General features: G+C 37.5%; 1 protein-coding gene across 1 annotated transcript in view; it reads left to right on the plus strand.

Annotated features, from left to right (window-relative positions):
* ccdc18 (coiled-coil domain containing 18) overlaps positions 1-14,300 on the plus strand; it is a 30,552-nt gene extending 16,252 nt beyond the window's left edge. The window contains exons 18-28 of the mRNA XM_067363637.1: positions 571-713; positions 2,829-2,992; positions 3,326-3,539; positions 5,532-5,631; positions 5,710-5,826; positions 5,903-5,971; positions 8,797-8,937; positions 9,584-9,721; positions 9,808-10,020; positions 11,089-11,563; positions 13,956-14,300. Of these exons, the coding sequence (XP_067219738.1) occupies positions 571-713; positions 2,829-2,992; positions 3,326-3,539; positions 5,532-5,631; positions 5,710-5,826; positions 5,903-5,971; positions 8,797-8,937; positions 9,584-9,721; positions 9,808-10,020; positions 11,089-11,563; positions 13,956-13,963 (1,782 nt within the window). The 3' untranslated portion in view covers positions 13,964-14,300. The remainder of the gene's footprint in view (positions 1-570; positions 714-2,828; positions 2,993-3,325; positions 3,540-5,531; positions 5,632-5,709; positions 5,827-5,902; positions 5,972-8,796; positions 8,938-9,583; positions 9,722-9,807; positions 10,021-11,088; positions 11,564-13,955) is intronic.
* The last annotated feature ends 5,318 nt before the right edge of the window (positions 14,301-19,618 follow it).

The following is a 19,618-nucleotide window of genomic DNA, read 5'->3' on the forward strand; positions in this document are numbered from 1 at the left end:
CTCTGTAAATGCACTGTATTATAGTCGAGAGCTTTGGGGGGGCAGGGAGCGCATGATTTAAAGGGGCCACAGACTGAATCGGTGCAGAGTTAATGATGCCCCAAAATAGGCAGTTAAAAAATGAATAAAAAAAAAATCTATGGGGTATTTTGAGCTGAAACTTCACACACATTCAGGGGACACTTTAGACTTATATTACATCTTGTAAAAACTGGTTCTAGGGCACCAGTTTTTTTTTTACACATGTAGTCTCTCAAACTCTATTAATTATGCATTTTATTAAAAAAAAAAAAATCTTTTAACAGTGCACAAATTTTCACCATACAGAAAATTAATATGCAAACATTTTATGATTTATTGGTTTTTAAAGTTTATTTTAACTGTTGCAAATTAGGGTAAAACCGCTGCATTTGAAGAATAACCCTATTAATATGCACTTCCCCACTATACAAGCGCTGTTCTAAGTTAGAAAAGAGTGAATAACACAATAATCTCATGACCTTACTGTCTGAAAGAGTCATCTCATCTGTGCAGATAGATAGTGGGATAACATCTACTGATTGCCCACAGGTGTCCCAGTTGGAACAAGATTTGGAGAAGGAGCGCACTGCCTTGTCTCATGCTCTGAGGAGAAGGGAGAGAGAGGTGGAGGAGGCCACCCAGGAAGTGCAGAAGAAGGAAAGACAGGCTGCAGAGCTCTCCGGCTCCATAACGTGAGACCACTTGCCAATTCACCCTTCCTCAATTCACCCTTCCTTAATTTACCTTTTTTTTTTTTTTTTTGAGGGAATGTTTCTTTACCATTCACTTTTGTATAATAATTAGACAATATTTTGCTGATTGTGTTTTTGTGCTGGTACTGGCTGATTTAGGCCTGTCATGCGCAGCTGACTATGGAAGATTTTCATATTCACAGCAGTCCTGAATTGGTTTCCGGGGTATTTTTACCTTTTGTACGTGTAGTTTTATACATGTGCATTACCCTTTGTCAAATTCTTAAATGTAATCAAGAAATTTCGTTAGACCAATAAGACACTATAGGCTGTTACCAATAAAATGAAATCGGTATCAACACAATCCATTTGCAGATGTGGCAGAGAAGCTTCATCTGAAGTGTCATTTAGATATATTTGCAGACTGTTTAATGCTCATAGATGGCGTGAATTAATTTACACTGCAATTAGCCTTTCGCCGAGCCCCGCCCCCCTTAGTTACTGTTGCTTTGTCCGACAAGCCGTGGCGCTGTCACTCCACACGCAGTGAAAAATACATCGCGGAACAAAGAGGATACTGACCACACATCGACAGACAAGACAGAGCAGGTTACTTATGATATTAAACAAAGTCCCAGCTTTCAAACCGTGTAGTTATTAAAGAAATTCAAACAATAAAAACCGTTTTGTTGCTCTTTAATGTGTTGTGACCATGGTCGTGACAGATTGCTGTAGATCCTCAGCTCAACCGCTCGTAAAAAACGATCATCTCTTCCTTTTAGTCCATGAACATGAGAATGAATGTTGTTTCAAACGCGGAAAGACGTCAATACACACCATTTTTCATGTTTAACTCTACCGAGGTTAATCTGTTAACTACTGGCTGCTTTGAGGGACAAAATGGCGGATGCGGCGTTCTGATTGGTTAGATCGTTTGTCAATCAAACTCCCGGCGAAAGGTCAGTTACTATTGCAAAAATAATGCTGTGAGATTAAAAAAATAATATTGAAAGATAAAAAAAATAAAATATGTTTCTGAAATGTAATAAATGCTAGAGGGTGAAGCAATGAATCAGTTCAGTAACGAAACACTGCTGTATGTACAACGGCTTTTGTTTGGAACCGTTTTTGGTGAAATAGAGCAAAAACAGACAAAATTGTGTCAAAAATGTCACTTAATATTAACTTATTGCTTTTCTACAGTTGAACAAACAAGACAGCATTTGTAACCATGCTGATATTAGGGAAAAACAGCACTGTAGCTCATGCGATATTGCTCAACTATATCATATGTTATAAATATACAAGGGCATTTTTTGGTCTCAATATCTTGAGTTTTAGGGGCATTTTAACTGCATTCTAATAAGCTACCCCACGCAGTAGTACCTCGAGATGCAAAGGGGCAGAAAATTTCCAGTAGAATTTCCAGAAACTTTCCAAAAGTTCCCGTAAGTTTCCCAGAAATTTCCCCCCTTTTGCATCCTTAGTGGTACCTACACATATGTCAGATGCCCACATCGATTAAAAACCAATTACGATATAACTATTAATTGTTCAGCCCTGTTTATGTCCTGTAAAATTGGATACAGATAACCCCCAAGAAAACTTCAATTTTCCTTAATTATAACACTGAACAAAATTCAATGTCATGATAACTTTGTAAACTTTATCCAATCCAGCGACACCTACTTCCTTTGAAATGCTGATAATTAAAGACCGAATGATAAAACCCTGTTGCAGGCATGTCATCTGAGAATACATCCAGAGACATTCTGATTAGGATATTACTTTTTCTAGGCACCAGAGAAGTAGGACATGTGTCTTGTCCTGAGGGTGTCTCTTGAGATGATCTTATGACTGTCCTTAAGAGCCTTTGTGTCCGTAGCCACTCCTGCTGCATTCCTTCTCTATATATACTGCTAACTGTGAATTATTTTCACTGAGGGAAAGCCCTTCACATATTGACTGTACACCTAAGAGCCAAAACTTGACCACTAGGATTTGCATTGCGTGATTTTCTGTCATTTTTAAGGTCAGTTTTGTCCAGACAGCTTTTGGACAATGGTAAAAGCACTGAGGAAAAGACAGTAATATTAAGCTGTGTGTGTTTTTCAGGCAGCTGAGTTCAGAGATGAGCAAGTGCCGAGTGGAGCTGTCAGACATGGAGCTGGAGCTGTTGCGTCTGAGGAGAGACAGCAACACGAAAGCCTCTCAGCTCAATCATATGGAGGAGACGCTCAAGGAGACCAAAGGCCTGTTGGATAAGAAGAGCGAAATGGGTATGCAGCTACAATGACCAACAACAAATAATGGGCATAAACTTTTATGCTTGAGTTGGGTATGCTGGAAAAGTGATTGGTCACACACTGTTGTACGGTCCACATATTTGGCTTACAAGAATTGTCAACAGACCCTCAACGGACACCTGGATGTTTGCAGACCTCATTTTGAGAAATGCTCACCAAAAGTTTGCTGGTTTGAACCCCACAAGGGGGCATCCATAAATCTGTTGTATTCTGTTCTGTTTTATTCTATTCTATATAATTCTAAGGAAGATGGCAAGAATAATAGTTGAATAATAGTCTTATGTTTTTCTTGCCTATGTGTCCCAGTTATGGACCTTGAAGAGAAGCTCCACCGCAGTGAGATGGACAGGAGGAACTCACTGCAGCGGGCGCAGTTGCTGGAAGGACAGTTGCAGGAGGTGCGTGGAGAGCTGTCAGACACCCTGGGCCATCTGGAGGAGCTGAGAGACGTGCTGCAGCGGACACAGTTGACGTCAGACCAGCGACAAGCGGCCATCGATAAACTGGCTGCTGAGCTCAGGTGAGCTGATCCACCTCTTCGCTCTGACAGCTGGGAAATCACAGCAGTCTGTCCATCACTGGATACAGAGCGCCTCTGAAATAGATTATGATGGATCTCTAAAGGCCTCAAAACAAATGTTTTTTATTTTAATCACCTTCATACCACTTTGTGCATACCATTTATATATGGGATGCACAAAAGAACAAATATTACGTGTATTTTACAAATATTACGTAATATTATAAATATTACATTTGTAAATACTGTACCTGCTTCTGGTTCCATCTGGTTTTGGTGGTTTTGATGGACATTAATGATGGATCTGATCTGCAGAGACGTATGAATTCATTCCAGTTTTCTATTATTTCCTAAATCCAATTTCCAACACTTCATAAATATGTTTATATGTATAAATCTAGTATATCCACTTTGAATATGAAAATACAAACCACATTATGCTGCTCTGATATATTAATTGTCTACATCTGTTATTTTAATTGTAAATATTAGCATTGTTATAATTTACTTTCATTGATTTGTTTATAGTAATCAGTGTTATTTATGTGTTATAATGTGGTATAGAATTAATGTGAAACTGTGAAACATAATTTATTGGTTTAGATTGGTCCACTAGTTTTTTTTTTTTTAACCTTTGTAAATTTAAAAAAAAAAAAAAACATGAATCTTTGTACAGTGAGATTGGAACAAGTTTTATATGCATTTCCATTCAAAATTTTGTGCTCATTGAGATTTATTTAATTGTATTATTATTTTATATATATTATTATTTTATTTGAATTTTACTTAATTGTATTATTTTTATTTTATTTAAGAATCCTAAAAAAAAATCATACATTAGAATGATTTCTGAAGGATCATGTGACACTGAAGACTGGAGTAATGATGCTGAAAATTCAGCTTTGCATCACAGGAAAAAATTAAATAGAAAACTTTTATAGAAGATATAGAAGAATTTTTCACAAAGTAAATGCAGCCTTGGTGAGCATAAAAGGTTTCTGTCAAAAACATTAAAAAAAATCATCATGTGTATAACATAACATACGTCTTCAGTGTCAACTAAATTTTTGCTCATTGTTTGTTTTGTTTTTTGTTTGTTTTGGTCATGATTGCGTATGTTTGTAATAATCAGAAGAAGAAAACTCAAACACTTGTTCCATTATTCAGAACGATAACAGTTTTAGAATGATCACTGATAAGGTTTTCCATCTATTCTTGATCATATCAAACACACACATTCAGAACTCGACCCCACCCCCCAAAATATTCAGTCAAGCCATAGAAGTAAAAAGAGTAGTGACTGTGAATGTCATCATGAAAATTAATGTTGTTAAAAGGCACCACATTTACCTGTCCTTCACCTCATCTGCTTAGACAAAATCTACAAAAATCAAATGGTTTCATTAATATAACTTTATACATAACAAGCACAAAAAGTAACTCGCACCATATATGATTCTGTACGTTCATGTATTTTTTGTCATATGTTTGTGAACAGTATTGTGTTGTGTTTCCCATGTTACACACTGGACTGAAAACAGAACTAAGCATGTACTCAGTCACGTCGCAAATTCTGTTTACATAGCAGTGGTTTGTGGTGTCTGTGACTGTTGGTTTGATAAAGGTTGCAAAATACATAGTTTTTTTGTACCTAATAATACAAATTCAAGACATGTTGCACATCCATACTTTTACAAATGTGACATAACTGGCCACAATTTAAAAGTGGAGTGTGATTTCTGCACCAAAAGCAACTGATAAAAAGACCATTTACAAACAAATTTGTCAAACAATCTCCTCAACAGCCATTAGTCAAATGAACCTGTCAGGCCAGACATGATGCTGAAACAGATACTTGCATATTTATAGTTATAGACTTTGCATATGGGATAAGAAAAAGTATTTTAACGTAGAAAATTTACATTTATCACCTTCTAACTTTGTTCTAATCATAAAAATAATCAGTTTTTCCATCATTGGATGTTTTTCCAGAGAGAGTCAGAGGGAACTGGAGGAGAGGAACCATGAGGTGCTGGATCTGGACACTGCACTGAAAGAGAGACAGGGGGAGCTACAGCAGAGAGCACAGCTGGTACTACACACAAACATGAGCAAAATCTCCCTTACAGCCATGTCTCCACTCTACTAAAACACTGTGTTCTCTCTTGAGTTGGGTCAGCTGGATTTGGCAATTAAGGAGCACAAGCTGGAGATGGAGAAGAAGGTGGAGTATTTACAGGAAGCTCTGGAGAAGAGCCAGAATGAGTTAAAGGAAAAAGACCAGCAGGTGAGTCATTGAGAGTGAGCACTGATTTATTAATGGACAAAAATGAACTGATGAGATCTCGCTGTTCTCTGGACAGATGCAGTTCCTGACAGAGAGGATGGAGATGCTGAAATCACAGCTGCAGGTTAAGGAGGACCTTGAGAGGGTATGGCACATGCTTGATGCGAACTATAGAGAAGGGAGAGTAGAATTATTTTACCCTGTTTTTAACCAGGGAAAGTGCTAAATCACAACTCCTGTCTGAGTCATTTTACACCCCAAAATCAAAATCTGAACATTTAATTTTGCTTAATCTTAAAAACAATGAGGATTATTTTAGGATGATTAGTCATTGAATTTGGTTTTCATGACAAATAAGCACCTCTATCCCTAATTTTCATTACTATAATGCAAAAATCATGAGAAAATAATCAAATTTTAAAAATAGTGATATATTATTTAAATTATATAATATGTACTGTGCTGCCATTAATTTATGCTTATTTAAATAAATCTTTCTACTTCAGTCATATTTTTTGCGTTAATGATAATAATTCTGGGGGACAATATGCTTAATTGTCAATAAATTTATGTCATCATGCAAACATTCTTAATGGTCCTAAAATAGGCATTATTTCCTTTTATGCAATATTTTTTTTTTTATTTTCTAATATTTTTTTGTATGTTTTTTTTTAATGTATTTTTTGGTATTTATAGAGTGAAATGTTTTTTCAGCTGTTTTATTTATTTATTTATTCAATCAATCTTGAATGAAAATGAAAGGATATAGCTGCTTTTTTTGTTTGTTTGTTTCTTTCACAAGGGCACAGCAGCAATTGTGCAATTTATTTTTTTAACCATATTATTTTTTTTTAAATATGAAAGATAATAGGAAAATCTAAGAACACAACTTACACATATTTTGTCTGTCTTCATATCCCCCCCGCCCCCCTCCATCAGCATCCAAAAATTAAATTTTAAAGGCTGAGAAGTTGTTATACAAAGGCTAAGACGTACAAACCCGATTCCAAAAACGTTGGGACACTGTACAAATTGAGAATAAAAAAGGAATGCAATAATTTACAAATCTCATAAGCTTATATTTTATTCACAATAGAATATAGATAATATATCAAATGTTGAAAGTGAGATATTTTGAAATGTCATGCCAAATATTGGCTCATTTTAGATTTCATGAGAGCTACACATTCCAAAAAAGTTGGGACAGGTAGCAATAAGAGGCTGGAAAAGTTAAATGTACATATAAGGAACAGCTGGAGGACCATTATACAGCAACTTATTAGGTCAATTGGCAACATGATTGAGTATAAAAAGAGCCTCTCAGAGTGGCAGTGTCTCTCAGAAGTCAAGATGGGCAGAGGATCACCAATTCCCCCAATGCTGCTGCGAAAAATAGTGGAGCAATATCAGAAAGGAGTTTCTCAGAGAAAAATTCCAAAGAGTTTGAAGTTATCATCATCTACAGTGCATAATATCATCCAAAGATTCAGAGAATCTGGAACAATCTCTGTGAGTAAGGGTCAAGGCCAGAAAACCATACTGGATGCCCGTGATCTTCGGGCCCTTAGACGGCACTGCATCATATAGAGGAATGCTACTGTAATGGAAATCACAACATGGGCTCAGGAATACTTCCAGAAAACATTGTCGGTGAACACAATCCACCGTGCCATTCACTGTTGCCGGCTAAAACTCTATAGGTCAAAAAAGAAGCCATATCTAAACATGATCCAGAAGCGCAGGCGTTTTTTCTGGGTCATGGCTCATTTAAAATGGACTGTGGCAAAGTGGAAAACTGTTCTGTGGTCAGACGAATCAAAATTTGAAGTTCTTTTTGGAAAACTGGGATGCCATGTCATCCGGACTAAAGAGGACAAGGACAACCCAAGTTGTTATCAGTGCTCAGTTCAGAAGCCTGCATCTCTGATGGTATGGGGTTGCATGAGTGCGTGTGGCATGGGCAGCTTACACATCTGGAAAGGCACCATCAATGCTGAAAGGTATATCCAAGTTCTAGAACAACATATGCTCCCATCCAGATGTCGTCTCTTTCAGGGAAGACCTTGCATTTTCCAACATGACAATCCCAGACCACATACTGCATCAATTACAACATCATGGCTGCGTAGAAGAAGGATCCGGGTACTGAAATAGCCTGCCTGCAGTCCAGATCTTTCACCCATAGAAAACATTTGGCACATCATAAAGAGGAAGATGTGACAAAGAACACCTAAGACAGTTGAGCAACTAGAAGCCTGTATTAGACAAGAATGGGACAATATTCCTATTCCTAAACTTGAGCAACTTGTCTCCTCAGTCCCCAGATGTTTGCAGACTGTTATAAAAAGAGGGGATGCCACACAGTGGTAAACATGGCCTTGTCCCAACTTTTTTGAGATGAGTTGATGCCATGAAATTTAAAATCAACTTATTTTTCCCTTAAAATGATACATTTTCTCAGTTTAAACATTTGATATGTCATCTATGTTGTATTTTGAATAAAATATTGAAATTTGAAACTTCCACATCATTGCATTCTGTTTCTATTCACAATTTGTACAGTGTCCCAACTTTTTTGGAATCGGGATTGTGCATATTTACATATTTTTCAATATAAAAGCCAGTGCTCTGAACTGGTTCAAGGAAACTAATGAAATTTTAACAGGAAACGTGAATAATGAAACGTTAAACATGCAGAAGTAACATTGTTACAACATTAAACTCTTGCTATACAGAAATTAAACAATACTCAACTGGTTGTGCAATTGTGATCTTGTTAGAGTTGTGTAACGTTAAGAGTTTTTTCATCATGTTTTTATCATGGGTGCAATGTCATTCTGACAAACAATTTCATCAATCCTAGATCTAATAAAAACTATTTTTCTGAAAGTAATCTGATGATCACTAAAAGTTTAATGAGTAAGACTTACAAGTCTAAACTCTGAATAATTATTGTTTTGTGTGTGGCAGGGTGCTCTGGATCATGGCCAGCAGCTGCGTGTGTATCGTGAGCAGCTCCAGAAGACGGTGCAGGAGTTACAGGGGGCACAGACACGCTGTGACTCTCTGAATAGACAGATAAATGAAGTCACTCAGCAAGCACGTCAGAAGGTGAAACAACTGCAGCATTAAACTAATTTCAAGTTTGTTTCAATTCAAAAGTCACCATTAGGGTTTTCCAAGTGAGTGGAACTGTCATTTTGACAGAGTCAGGACAATTCGCAAACCTGTCACCTGTCATGTGATGTGACGTTTAGCCAAATATGGTGTCCCATACTCAGAATTTGTGCTCTGAATTTCACCCATCCAAGCGCACACACAGCATTGAGTAGTGAACACACACACAGTGTTCACACATCCGGAACAGTGGGCAGCCATTTTTTTTGCTGTGGCACCTGGAGAGTTATTGAGGATTAGGTGTCTTGCTCAAGGGCGCCTCAGTTCATTCACTCCCCCCAACCTACATTTCCTGCCAGTACTGAGACTCGAACCTGCGATCTTTGGGTTACAAGTCAGACTCTCTAACCATCAGGCCACAACTGCCACATTGATGGAATGACAGCGCAATGGGAACATGGCTGAGTATGGTGTAACATCACAATCTGTGGCTTGGTGACATACCAATCTGAAAAAGTACATTGTTTAGATGAGCAGATCAGAAAAGTGAAAGTTCTCTTTTCATGAGATATTTCTAAGAGTTCTCTCAGGGCCTGGTGGTTTTTAACCTGCTTGTTGTTGTTTTGTTTTGTTTTTGTAGGAGAGTGAAGTACATCAGCTGCGAGAGGAGATATCAGTGATAGAGAAGCGCTCTACACAGGCTGAGGTCAGACTCCAGGCCACCATTACTGCCCTGCAGCATGAGCTTGAGCAGCAGAGAGAAGAGCATCACAAAGAGGTTCAGAGAAACAGAAAGTTTGTCTTCATTCTCCTAGGACAGTTGAGCTAGTTTGCTGTGCCTGACCCTCTCTCTTTGCCTCACAGCTTTCAGATCTACAGCAGACTCGTGGGCAGCTGCTGAAGGTGTCGGATCAGATCTCCAGCAGTTTGCGAAACTCTCAAGAGCAGCTGAGCCAGCGGCTGCAACAGGCCCGAGACCAGCTGGAGGAGGCCAGATCTACCTCTGCCCGCCTACACGCCGAGCTTCACAACAAAGAACAGCTCCTGCAGAGTGCTAATGAGAACCTACTTATCAAGGTACATGAGCCATTGCATGGTGTTTACAAAATCTCTGCCTACAGCAATTTCATATTGCATCCAAATTAAATATCCCTCCATTATCCGAGCCGTGTAGGATGCTAAACCCTATCCCAGCATCACAGGCCGATGGCAGGGAAACAAACTGGATCGATGGCCTGTCTCAAATCAATCATTTTACCTGAAAATACAGTTCATTTCAGTAGTTACAGTATGAGGAAAGTGTATGCACACTTGGGCTGCAGTGAAAGTTTGAAAATTAAAGTAGGCCAAAAATTTTATTTCAGGATGCCAAAAACTGAAAGGTTAATAATGAATTAATAATCAATTAATGAATCAAACGTATTTAATAATCAACACTCAGATAGCTAAGACTGAGTTGTACAAACATTTAAATTATACATAAGGAATTTTTTTATATTAACTATCAACAACAGAATTGTTTGTTGGTGAAATCATTAAAACGACAATAAACAGTAATAAATCAAACAAAACAAAGAATGTATAGCCCTTGTTCTACTGTTTATCCCCCCCCCCCCTTTTTTTTTTAAATTTTATGTAGAGTGGTGGAACTATGACGTCACTTTGCAGGCCAATCGGCAGTTAGCATCACATTGGTTCACTTGACAAAAACCCAAGAGGATTTTCCTATAGGCTTTTGGATTATCGCAAAAAATTAATTTTATGATCAGCAGAAGTTTATGATGCTTACACGTTTTGTCCATTAAGATAATTTTCACAGATGAACACATGAATTTTGAAGCCAAAATGCAGTCACCAGAAACAAAAAGCTAAAGGTAGGCTATGAGCGAACTACACCATGGTCTTATTTCAGCCATTTAATCAAAAACCCATTCAAAAAACCCATTGACGTTGGGACAATGGAACCGGAAGTGTCAAACTCGCTACCAGAATTTGGCCTAGAAAAATGCATCATAGTTCCAGCACTCTATTAATGTAAAACATTTTTTTAAAAACCATTAATAATGAAAAAGAAGAAGGAAGAAAAACAAACAAACCTGGTTTTGGAACAGAGTTCTTGTCATTACCTGTACTGTGTTTTCTTAGGAGTCCGAGATCACCCGTCTTCAGGCCAAGCTCTCCAGCTTCGAAAGGGCCACAGAACTACACAATATCACACTTCGTCACAAACCCAGCACTCCTCCCCCTCTCTCTCCTCCTCTCAAAGACTCTATTCTTCACGGCTCCCCGTCCCCCTCCCACAAAAACTCTTCAGCACGTTCCAGCCGCTCCTCCTGGCATAACACCTTCTCTGATGCCTCTCTAGAGCTTTCGAACAGTTTGAAAGCCAGTGTTCAGGCTGCACTACTGCCGCCCCCCTCCCCAGACTGGCAGGGACTAAGCACCCACGAGGCCACTTCCACTACAGACATGTCCTTTAATCCACTCACATACATGCTAGACCCAGAGGAACCTGAGGAACCGGACCTAGAGTCTCTGTCGGGTATGCTGAGGTTTGTTAACCAGACTCTGGCCCTTCAAGAGCAACAATCCCTTTGTGACACCAGCAACCACAATACAGGCAAGTATTATAACGCCATATAAACATGTGTGTTTTTTAATTTATATTAACCAAAAATGAAAGTTCTGCTATCATTTCTTTATTCTGTGGAACATAAAAGGTGATGTTTAATTTTTTTTTTTTTTTAATTGTTTCATTTGTATTTTTGATAAATTACAAATACGATTATGATTCATTTTGATTAATAGTTTTTTTTTGTTTTTTTGTTTTCAAAAATTTTATTAATTATTTTTAATGGGTTACTTCTCCCAAAATTTTTGTCATTACTCACCCTCATTTCGTTCACACCCTTAAGACTTTCGCTCATCTTCAGAACACAAATGAAGATCTTTTTAATGAAATCTGAAAGCTTTCTATCCCTTAGACCGCTACGCAACTGAAAATTTGAACCTTTTTAAAAGTTCATAAAGTGATTGTAAAACTAATCCATATGGATTGTTTAGTCCAAAATTTTCTGAAGAGAAACGATTGCTTTATATGATGAACAGATTGAATTTAGGCTTCTATTCACATAACAGCAGTTTTGGTAAACCAACAGAAGCTCAAGCATGGTTGCGTGACGTGTGCAAGAACTAATGAGGTTCATTCTTGTGTGTTATGCAGCATGTTTGAGCTTCAGGAAGAGGTTTGTATTCGCACGTCAAGCAGGTTTGGTTTCACTTCCACAGTATTTTTTTTTCCCCATATCATCTAAGTCAATGGGGTCTATCAACTATTTGGTTTCTTATATTCTTCAAAATATCTTCTTTAGTGTTCAGCAGAAGAGAGAAATTTAGACAGGTTTGGAACTTGAGGGTGAGTAAAAGATGAGACAATTTTCATTTTTGCAAGATGTTGCATTGTATACAATTTCTGCTTATAATCCCAAATATATGTTCATATTTAATATTTCCAATATACAAAAATGTGTTATGTCAGTTACCTGTGTGTGTTGTTGGCATTGTGCAATAGGCACACCCATATTAACGACTGCCTATTTCGCTTATCCGCTGCAATAACCATAAACATTTGTCCATGTCCACAGTGATAATTAATTCACAATAAATTCACAGTCATTAAACTAATATTGTCCGAATAGACCATTTGGGAGCAGACGTCACAGTTAAGTCACTTACAGCTGCATGTGCATTGTGGTGGCAGAAGAACAATGGTAACAAGTGGAGGAAAACATGCAAAATCTGTTGTGCCTTTGGATGTCGGAATCGGAAAAAGATAGTCTTCATTTTTATAGAATACCGTCATCGAAGATGCCCTTTGAAGCCAAACGCAGACATTTATGGTTGCAAGCCACAGACTGTACTGATGAAATCTTCAATAATTAGTCTACAATTAAGGGTGCGTTCACACTTGTAGATTGGTTTGGTTTGTTTGGTTCGTTTGGTCCAGACCAAAAAAGAAAAGAAAAAACATTTAGTCCTGGTCCGATTAGCGTTCAGATTTGCAGTTTTATCATCGAACCAAAAGATACTGAACCTAAAGGCATAGGGACACGTTCACAACCTGATTGGTCGGATGTTATGACGTACTTTGAGCTTATAAAATGTGTAAAGGAGTCAAAACAGCGACGGGAATCCATCCGTCACACGTGGAGACGCGCGTCTGATGCCTGTGATGAGTAAAGTCGCGACTATGATGAGAAAAACCGATATGCGTGAAGATTCGGTCCTTTTTTTAGGGTCTCGTCTTCCTGTTTTTGGTTCGTTTACATGTCTTTGGTCCGTGTTGCGTTCATATATCATTCGAACTGCACCAGAGTCTCGGTCTTCTTGTTTGGTGCGCACCAGGGTTCGAATGGCAGCGTTCACACATGTTCAAATGAACCGCAATAAAAGAGCAATCGCACCAGGGTTAGTTTTAATCGAACCAAACATGACAAGTGTGAACACACCCTAATGTATGAATTTGATGTAGACAATAGGTCTACATAATATTCACATATGCAGTTCATAGGGGACATAATGTATTAGCCCTACAGTTACAAGAGTTGCGGAATATAAACTAGCAATTCTGAGGAAAAAAGACCTTTCTTATTTTTATTAGAATTGTGTGATATAAACTCGGAATTGTGAGACAAAAATCTGAATTGTGTGATGTAAACTCTCTAGACTGCTACAGCAGAACTGTCATTTTCTGCCACCAGGTAGGCTCCGCCCACAAAAAACATCATCGCTGTTTGCAAACACCCAAATGGTTTCTATAAGTCATGACTTTTCACTTTACACCTAACTGACTAGATGTACGATTGTAAGATGACTAGATGTAATATAAATCTGGGCGTACATCCAGCTGCAACTGGCCAGAGAACACGCACAACACCCTTGCATCGTTGTGGTGGATTTTGCATGATATTTATTTCACATTTTTTCACAAAAATCATTTACTTTTCCTACAGGAACATAATGAGGTGCCAGCTATACTGCATGTGTCCTTACAGGAGAACAGACCAACAATTCATCGTCCTGAACTCTTTACAGAATAACTGCATAAACATCCAAAACATGCAGATTCGTTCATTGTGCCCTGAGATACTAGATGATTTTTCTGTATGAAAATGATATGTTGCATTAACCTCAGTTCAGATGCGGATCTCTTTTGTTCAGCTAGAGCTCATGATCACGCCTGTCCCAGATCTGTACTTGAAATGTTCTTTCTGTTGTGTTTTTGTATTTCGCTATATATTTTTAGTGTTGCAAAGTTTTAGATTTTATAATGCTATTTAATTTATAATATTTCTAATGTGAATGACTGATTTATAATAAATTTTTAGATATTCAAAAATGTCTTCTTGTTTGTCATGCTTAAACTCCCAATCTTTTTAATCATCTTGTCTCAGTCTTAGACCACAGTGCGGAAGTGAGGCAGACTTTAAATGAGCTCAGCTGTATAACAACACGCAGCCCTTTAATAATACATCTGTGTGCGTATTTACACAGGCCTATTGTTTAATGATACAATAACCAGTAAGTGTGTATTATCAGAGTGCTGAAGGTAGAGATGTATGTGTTGCTCAGATAAGGTTTGATAGGTCTTTTGTGTCTGTTCTGGTAACCAGTGAGCGGTCCAAGGGTTCAGGTGTGTAATTGTATCATCATTTTAGGAAGAACCTAAGAACTAGGTAAACAATAATGCTTGCAAATAAAATAGAACGTCCAAAGCTAAAACCAGATCTTCCAGCAGATATTGCAAATATTAAATTTGAAAAAGTATGGTTAAAAAATATATGAGAACATTAGCAATGCATCACTGCTTCTGCTTACTTTGGTTAGCACTGAAGAGGATGTGGTGAAAGACAGGTGATTTATAGTCATGCGCTCACACTAAGCTGTCATCAGAAAACCCCTTGTACATTAGTTCATTTCTTTAACATCATATTTAGTACCTTTAAAGAACATTATAACATTTTATATGCCTATACAAGGTGGATCTATAAAAACAGACAGGGCAGAGTTGGTTCCTCTGTCTGCATAAAACATTGATCTTGTTGCGTGAGTTCTTTGAGTTCTGTGGTCTTTAGGGTGGAAACCACGCATTCTTTCACTTCTTTTCAAACGGCATCTGGTTGTCTGGCACACGACTCCGGTTTGACAGTTCTTGAGCACTTGATGAAGTGCATGTAAACATTGAATGTGCACTTGTCTTGTGTACTTAAAATTTTAGAGGGCCATCTAAGTGTACCCAAGAGAGAGCACTTTTATCACTTAAATGCACTTTAAAAAAAAAAGTGCACTTTGTAATCTCAAATTAAAAGTTTTGGTTAACTTTATTTTTAGGTGTCCTTGATACAGTGTAATTATACATTTAAGTACTGAGCAATATTAATAAACGTCTTTGCTATGGGGTTAGGATTAGGAATAGGTTAGTTAGATGCATGTAATTACATAAGTACATGTAACAAGAACACAAAAATGGTGTTACCAATGTTTTACTTGAATTTTTAAATCATGTTTTAATAAACTTGCCATGTTTTAAAGAAGTAACTTACAATAAATTTAATGCGTTGGTGCTTTCACATTAGCACTTTTGGTGCGCACCGGGTTCGATTGACGTCAGAGTTCGGTACGTTTGGATGATGTGAACACGGCCTGAACTCGGGTGCGCACCCGCGAACCGTACCCGAGTCCGCTTAAAAAGGGTGGTCTGGGGTGCGGTTCAAGTGAATACCGGTACGGTTCGCTTCTGATATGAATGCAAACGTACCAAATTGCGGAAGTGAACCGCTATTAAAGCCGTATTATTTGATAAAAATGTGTGTTTGTGTGTGTGTTTCACTCACTTTCCCGACGAGCGTGACTGACGTGCTGCAAACAGCGAGCTGTAGCGTAGCTTTTCTCATTTCTGCTCGCCTTCAGCATTCTACATTCACGGCAGATAGACGCAAGAGCCGTTATGAACAAAACCAACGGTTCAAAAACAAAAATATAAAAGAGAGCAACCTTATGCATTTTGCCGCCTTCTCCTGTGTCATCGTTACTAAGCAACGTAGTAAACAGCTGCTGGTTTGATGACGCAAACGAACCGCGGGTCGGACCCAAATAATGTGAACAGGGGGAGGGGGGAGTAATCGAACTCTGGTTCGGTCCATACAATCGAACCAAGTGTGAAAGCATGATTATGATTCTAACAGCAGTGTTATTCAATATGGCATTTAAAGTGAATGTATTTTAAATGTACTAAATTGCAACTTCATTAAATGTGCAATTACAAATATATTTAAATGCATGGCATACAAGTTCAAAAGAAAGTATATTTTAGTTCACCATAAATGCTTGTCAGTACATTCAAAAGACAACAGAAGTAATAATTACGAAATTGCATATAACTATGTACTCAAGTGGGTCATTTAATATAAATTGAAACTATAATATATTTTAATTTATCACAACATGCAGTGTCTGAAAAGTTACATTTAGTACATTTTTTTTTTTAAACTGTTGGGGTAACGCATTACAACTTGAGTTATGTAATCGGATTACTTTTGAGTAAATAGTAAAGTAATACATTTCTTTTACATTCACAACAAAATATCTGAGTTACGTTTTTCAAACGATTAATGCGAGTTACTTTGTTTTCCTATTTATTGACTGACTTTGCATTTGTTTCAACCTGAGGCTTACTCATTTCTCTTTCTGTGTGAAAAGGCCTTTACATTTTTTTATTATTAAAAAACAAAAAACAAAAAAACAAGCAAGCCCAGTTGAGAAAAAGTAATGCAAAATAACAACATTACTTTTTATGAAAAAAAAAAAAGTAATGGAATTAGTTACTTTTTTAGGGAGTAACACAATACTGTAATGCATTACTTTTAAAGGGGTCCTTGAATATGATTTCACTTTTTTAACTTCAGTTAGTGTGTAATGTTGCTGTTTGAGCATAAACAACATCTGCAAAGTTATGACGCTCAAAGTTCAAAGCAAAGATAGATATTTTCTTTTACAGAAATCGAACTAAAACAAACGGTTCGTAGGGACTACAACGAGCTTCTTCCTGGGTTGGTGACATCACAAATCCCAAAATTTACATAAACCCTGCCCCCGAGAACATGCGACAAAGGGGGTGAGGTCATGTTGCACAAGATTAACATGACGACACGTACTAGTCGATGAGTTGAATCAACTCAACAGCAACTACATACATTTATCCACTAACCATTCAGAAATGTCCAGTTGCATTCAAAAAGTTGTAATTTCTTCCTGATTCTCTCCATCAGTGTCCAAATCCGGTTTGAACAATGTAAGGCTGAACAGCGTTACATAATCGTCATTTTGGCTGCGTGAGATTCTCCAGCTTTGTTGTTGTCGAGCAACCAAAGCACGAGCTGTTAAAGCTCCACCCTCTTCTGGAAAGCAGGCCGAGAGCAGTGGATCATTTGCAATTAAAGGACACATACAGAAACAGTCACACCCAAATAGGGGCAAACTTGACAAGCTATAATAAACGATCTGTGGGGTATTTTGAACTGAAACTTCACAGACACATTCGGGGACACCATGCAGAGACTTATTTTACATCTTGTGAAAAGAGGCATAATTGGTCCCATTTAAAAGTAACACTGCTTTTAAAGTATATTATTTCCATAACAAGTCCTCTTTTTAAAAGCATGCTAACTTCTTCATAAGAATGTGTTTGGGGATGTGAGTCATAAATGATTAGACATATCTACTATACATCAGAAAAAGGATGTAGAAAAGTTTACTTTTCAAACAAAGCTTTGCTCTAAATGCTTTATCATCTTATACACTTCCTCCTAACTTTTCCTTTTTTCAAACAGACCTCACGTTATGTAAAACAATTACAACATAATTTTTGATGGACTCAAAAGCGCATCTCCCATGTGAGCATGAACTGTTCTTAGTGAACCTTTGCAATAACCACCAAGCCACAGCTTGACTTTCTGATGGGTTTGCAGTTTGAGCAGCCAATGCCAGTGTTTCGGTTGCAACAACAGGCCCATCTTAGCTGTGGTCTTTCTCTTTGAAACCCTTTCTCTGCAGCATTTTGCTCTTGTTAACGTGACCTTCACAATGGAGAGGTCCCCTATGGCAGTCATGGCAACAGTTTCCATGAGACAGTAATGGTCTCTGGTGATTCCCTCTCTTTGTTTGACTCTTGACATTACCACAGCCCCTTTATCTTAAATGCACAATTTTGTCACCTACATGTACTTTTTTAATTTCAGGCAAATGTCCACAGCACTTACTTTCATAGGCTGAGGAGTTACCGTGATCACACTGCACTGGAGTTTAATCCCGGAAATCCATTGCTGTTCGCAGAGCTCTTTGGCTCGCCATCTGTCTGTTGATTATTTAACTTGACAGTTCGGCTTTATCATAAGCTCTCCTTTAGCTCCGCTTGCAGACAGTTCATAATCATGGTTGTAGTCTGATAAATATTACTGAGAATTGTGTTACCAAGTTCTAAGCAAGTACAAAACTTGAAGTTCTCATTTTGTGTGGTTAACAGTGAAGCTTGAAATTGTGTGAGACTCTCAACACCAAATTTTGCTTATTCCTGCCGTTTTTGTTTGCAAAAAACGAAATTAAGTTCCATTAAAAACAGTGAAACTGCATCTGAGCAGTTTTTCCTCAGAAAAATGAAGTCTGTCATATCTGTCAGAAATATGAGTCTTGAGTATATATTATTATATATAGTAGTATTATTTCTTTGAGTTGAAATCAATGAAATGTCTTGTTCAAAATCAGAAAACACATTAAAAATGTATTACATCCCTCAGTAATGTAATTTCAGCTCTTCTCTGACTCCAGTTGATGCCATTTTAAATGGCCTTTCCTGTCTCTGGGTTAATTGCGAGCACATGTTTATGAGGGAGGTTTTAAGTTTCTGGACTCTTTACCGTTTCATTGATGTGGGCAACCCAAAAAAGCAGCATCTGATTCTTATTTTACGATACATGATTTTAGTCCTCCATTTTGCGAGGGCCTTATAGGAGACATTTTCTGGAGTAATGCAGTGCATCAATATCATTCAGAAGCCGTAAATGTGTTTGAGCTTGTCTACAATGTTTGAGTAAGCTGACAATGTTTGCCCTTGCCATTGCTGTTGTTGTATTGTGTGGTCATTGCTTTCCTGTTTGTCACTGTGGCCAATGTTTCCTGCATTAGGCAAACATATAGCCTACTTGTGACACCCTTGTTCTCTTTTTAGAGCTTGCAATTTATCAGTGAAAACCTGAATTTAGTCTATGCTATTATCAGGTTAAAGACTTATTTCAAAAATAGAATTAGAATTGTTTTTAGCTAACAGCAATGAGAATAAACACATACCAAGAAACTTTTGTCTGACCTAAAATGGTTTTAAATTTGTGGAAAATGGGGGAGAAAAAAGCAGTGAAAGTTGTTTTATTAGTTGAAAAATACTACAATAAAGACTACAGTTACACTTTATGTCAGTAAATCTCACAAAACAAAAGCTTTTAGAATCACATATTAAGCCAAAGATACAAAGTGAACTTCTTATCTGTGTCAAAACCTAGCGAGCTGAGACGCTTTTTTAGCCTATATTAGCATTCATGTGTTAGCATAATGTCTCAAAATGCTG

This window comes from Chanodichthys erythropterus, chromosome 16, assembly GCF_024489055.1.
Source record: "Chanodichthys erythropterus isolate Z2021 chromosome 16, ASM2448905v1, whole genome shotgun sequence".
NCBI classification, from domain to species: domain Eukaryota; kingdom Metazoa; phylum Chordata; class Actinopteri; order Cypriniformes; family Xenocyprididae; genus Chanodichthys; species Chanodichthys erythropterus.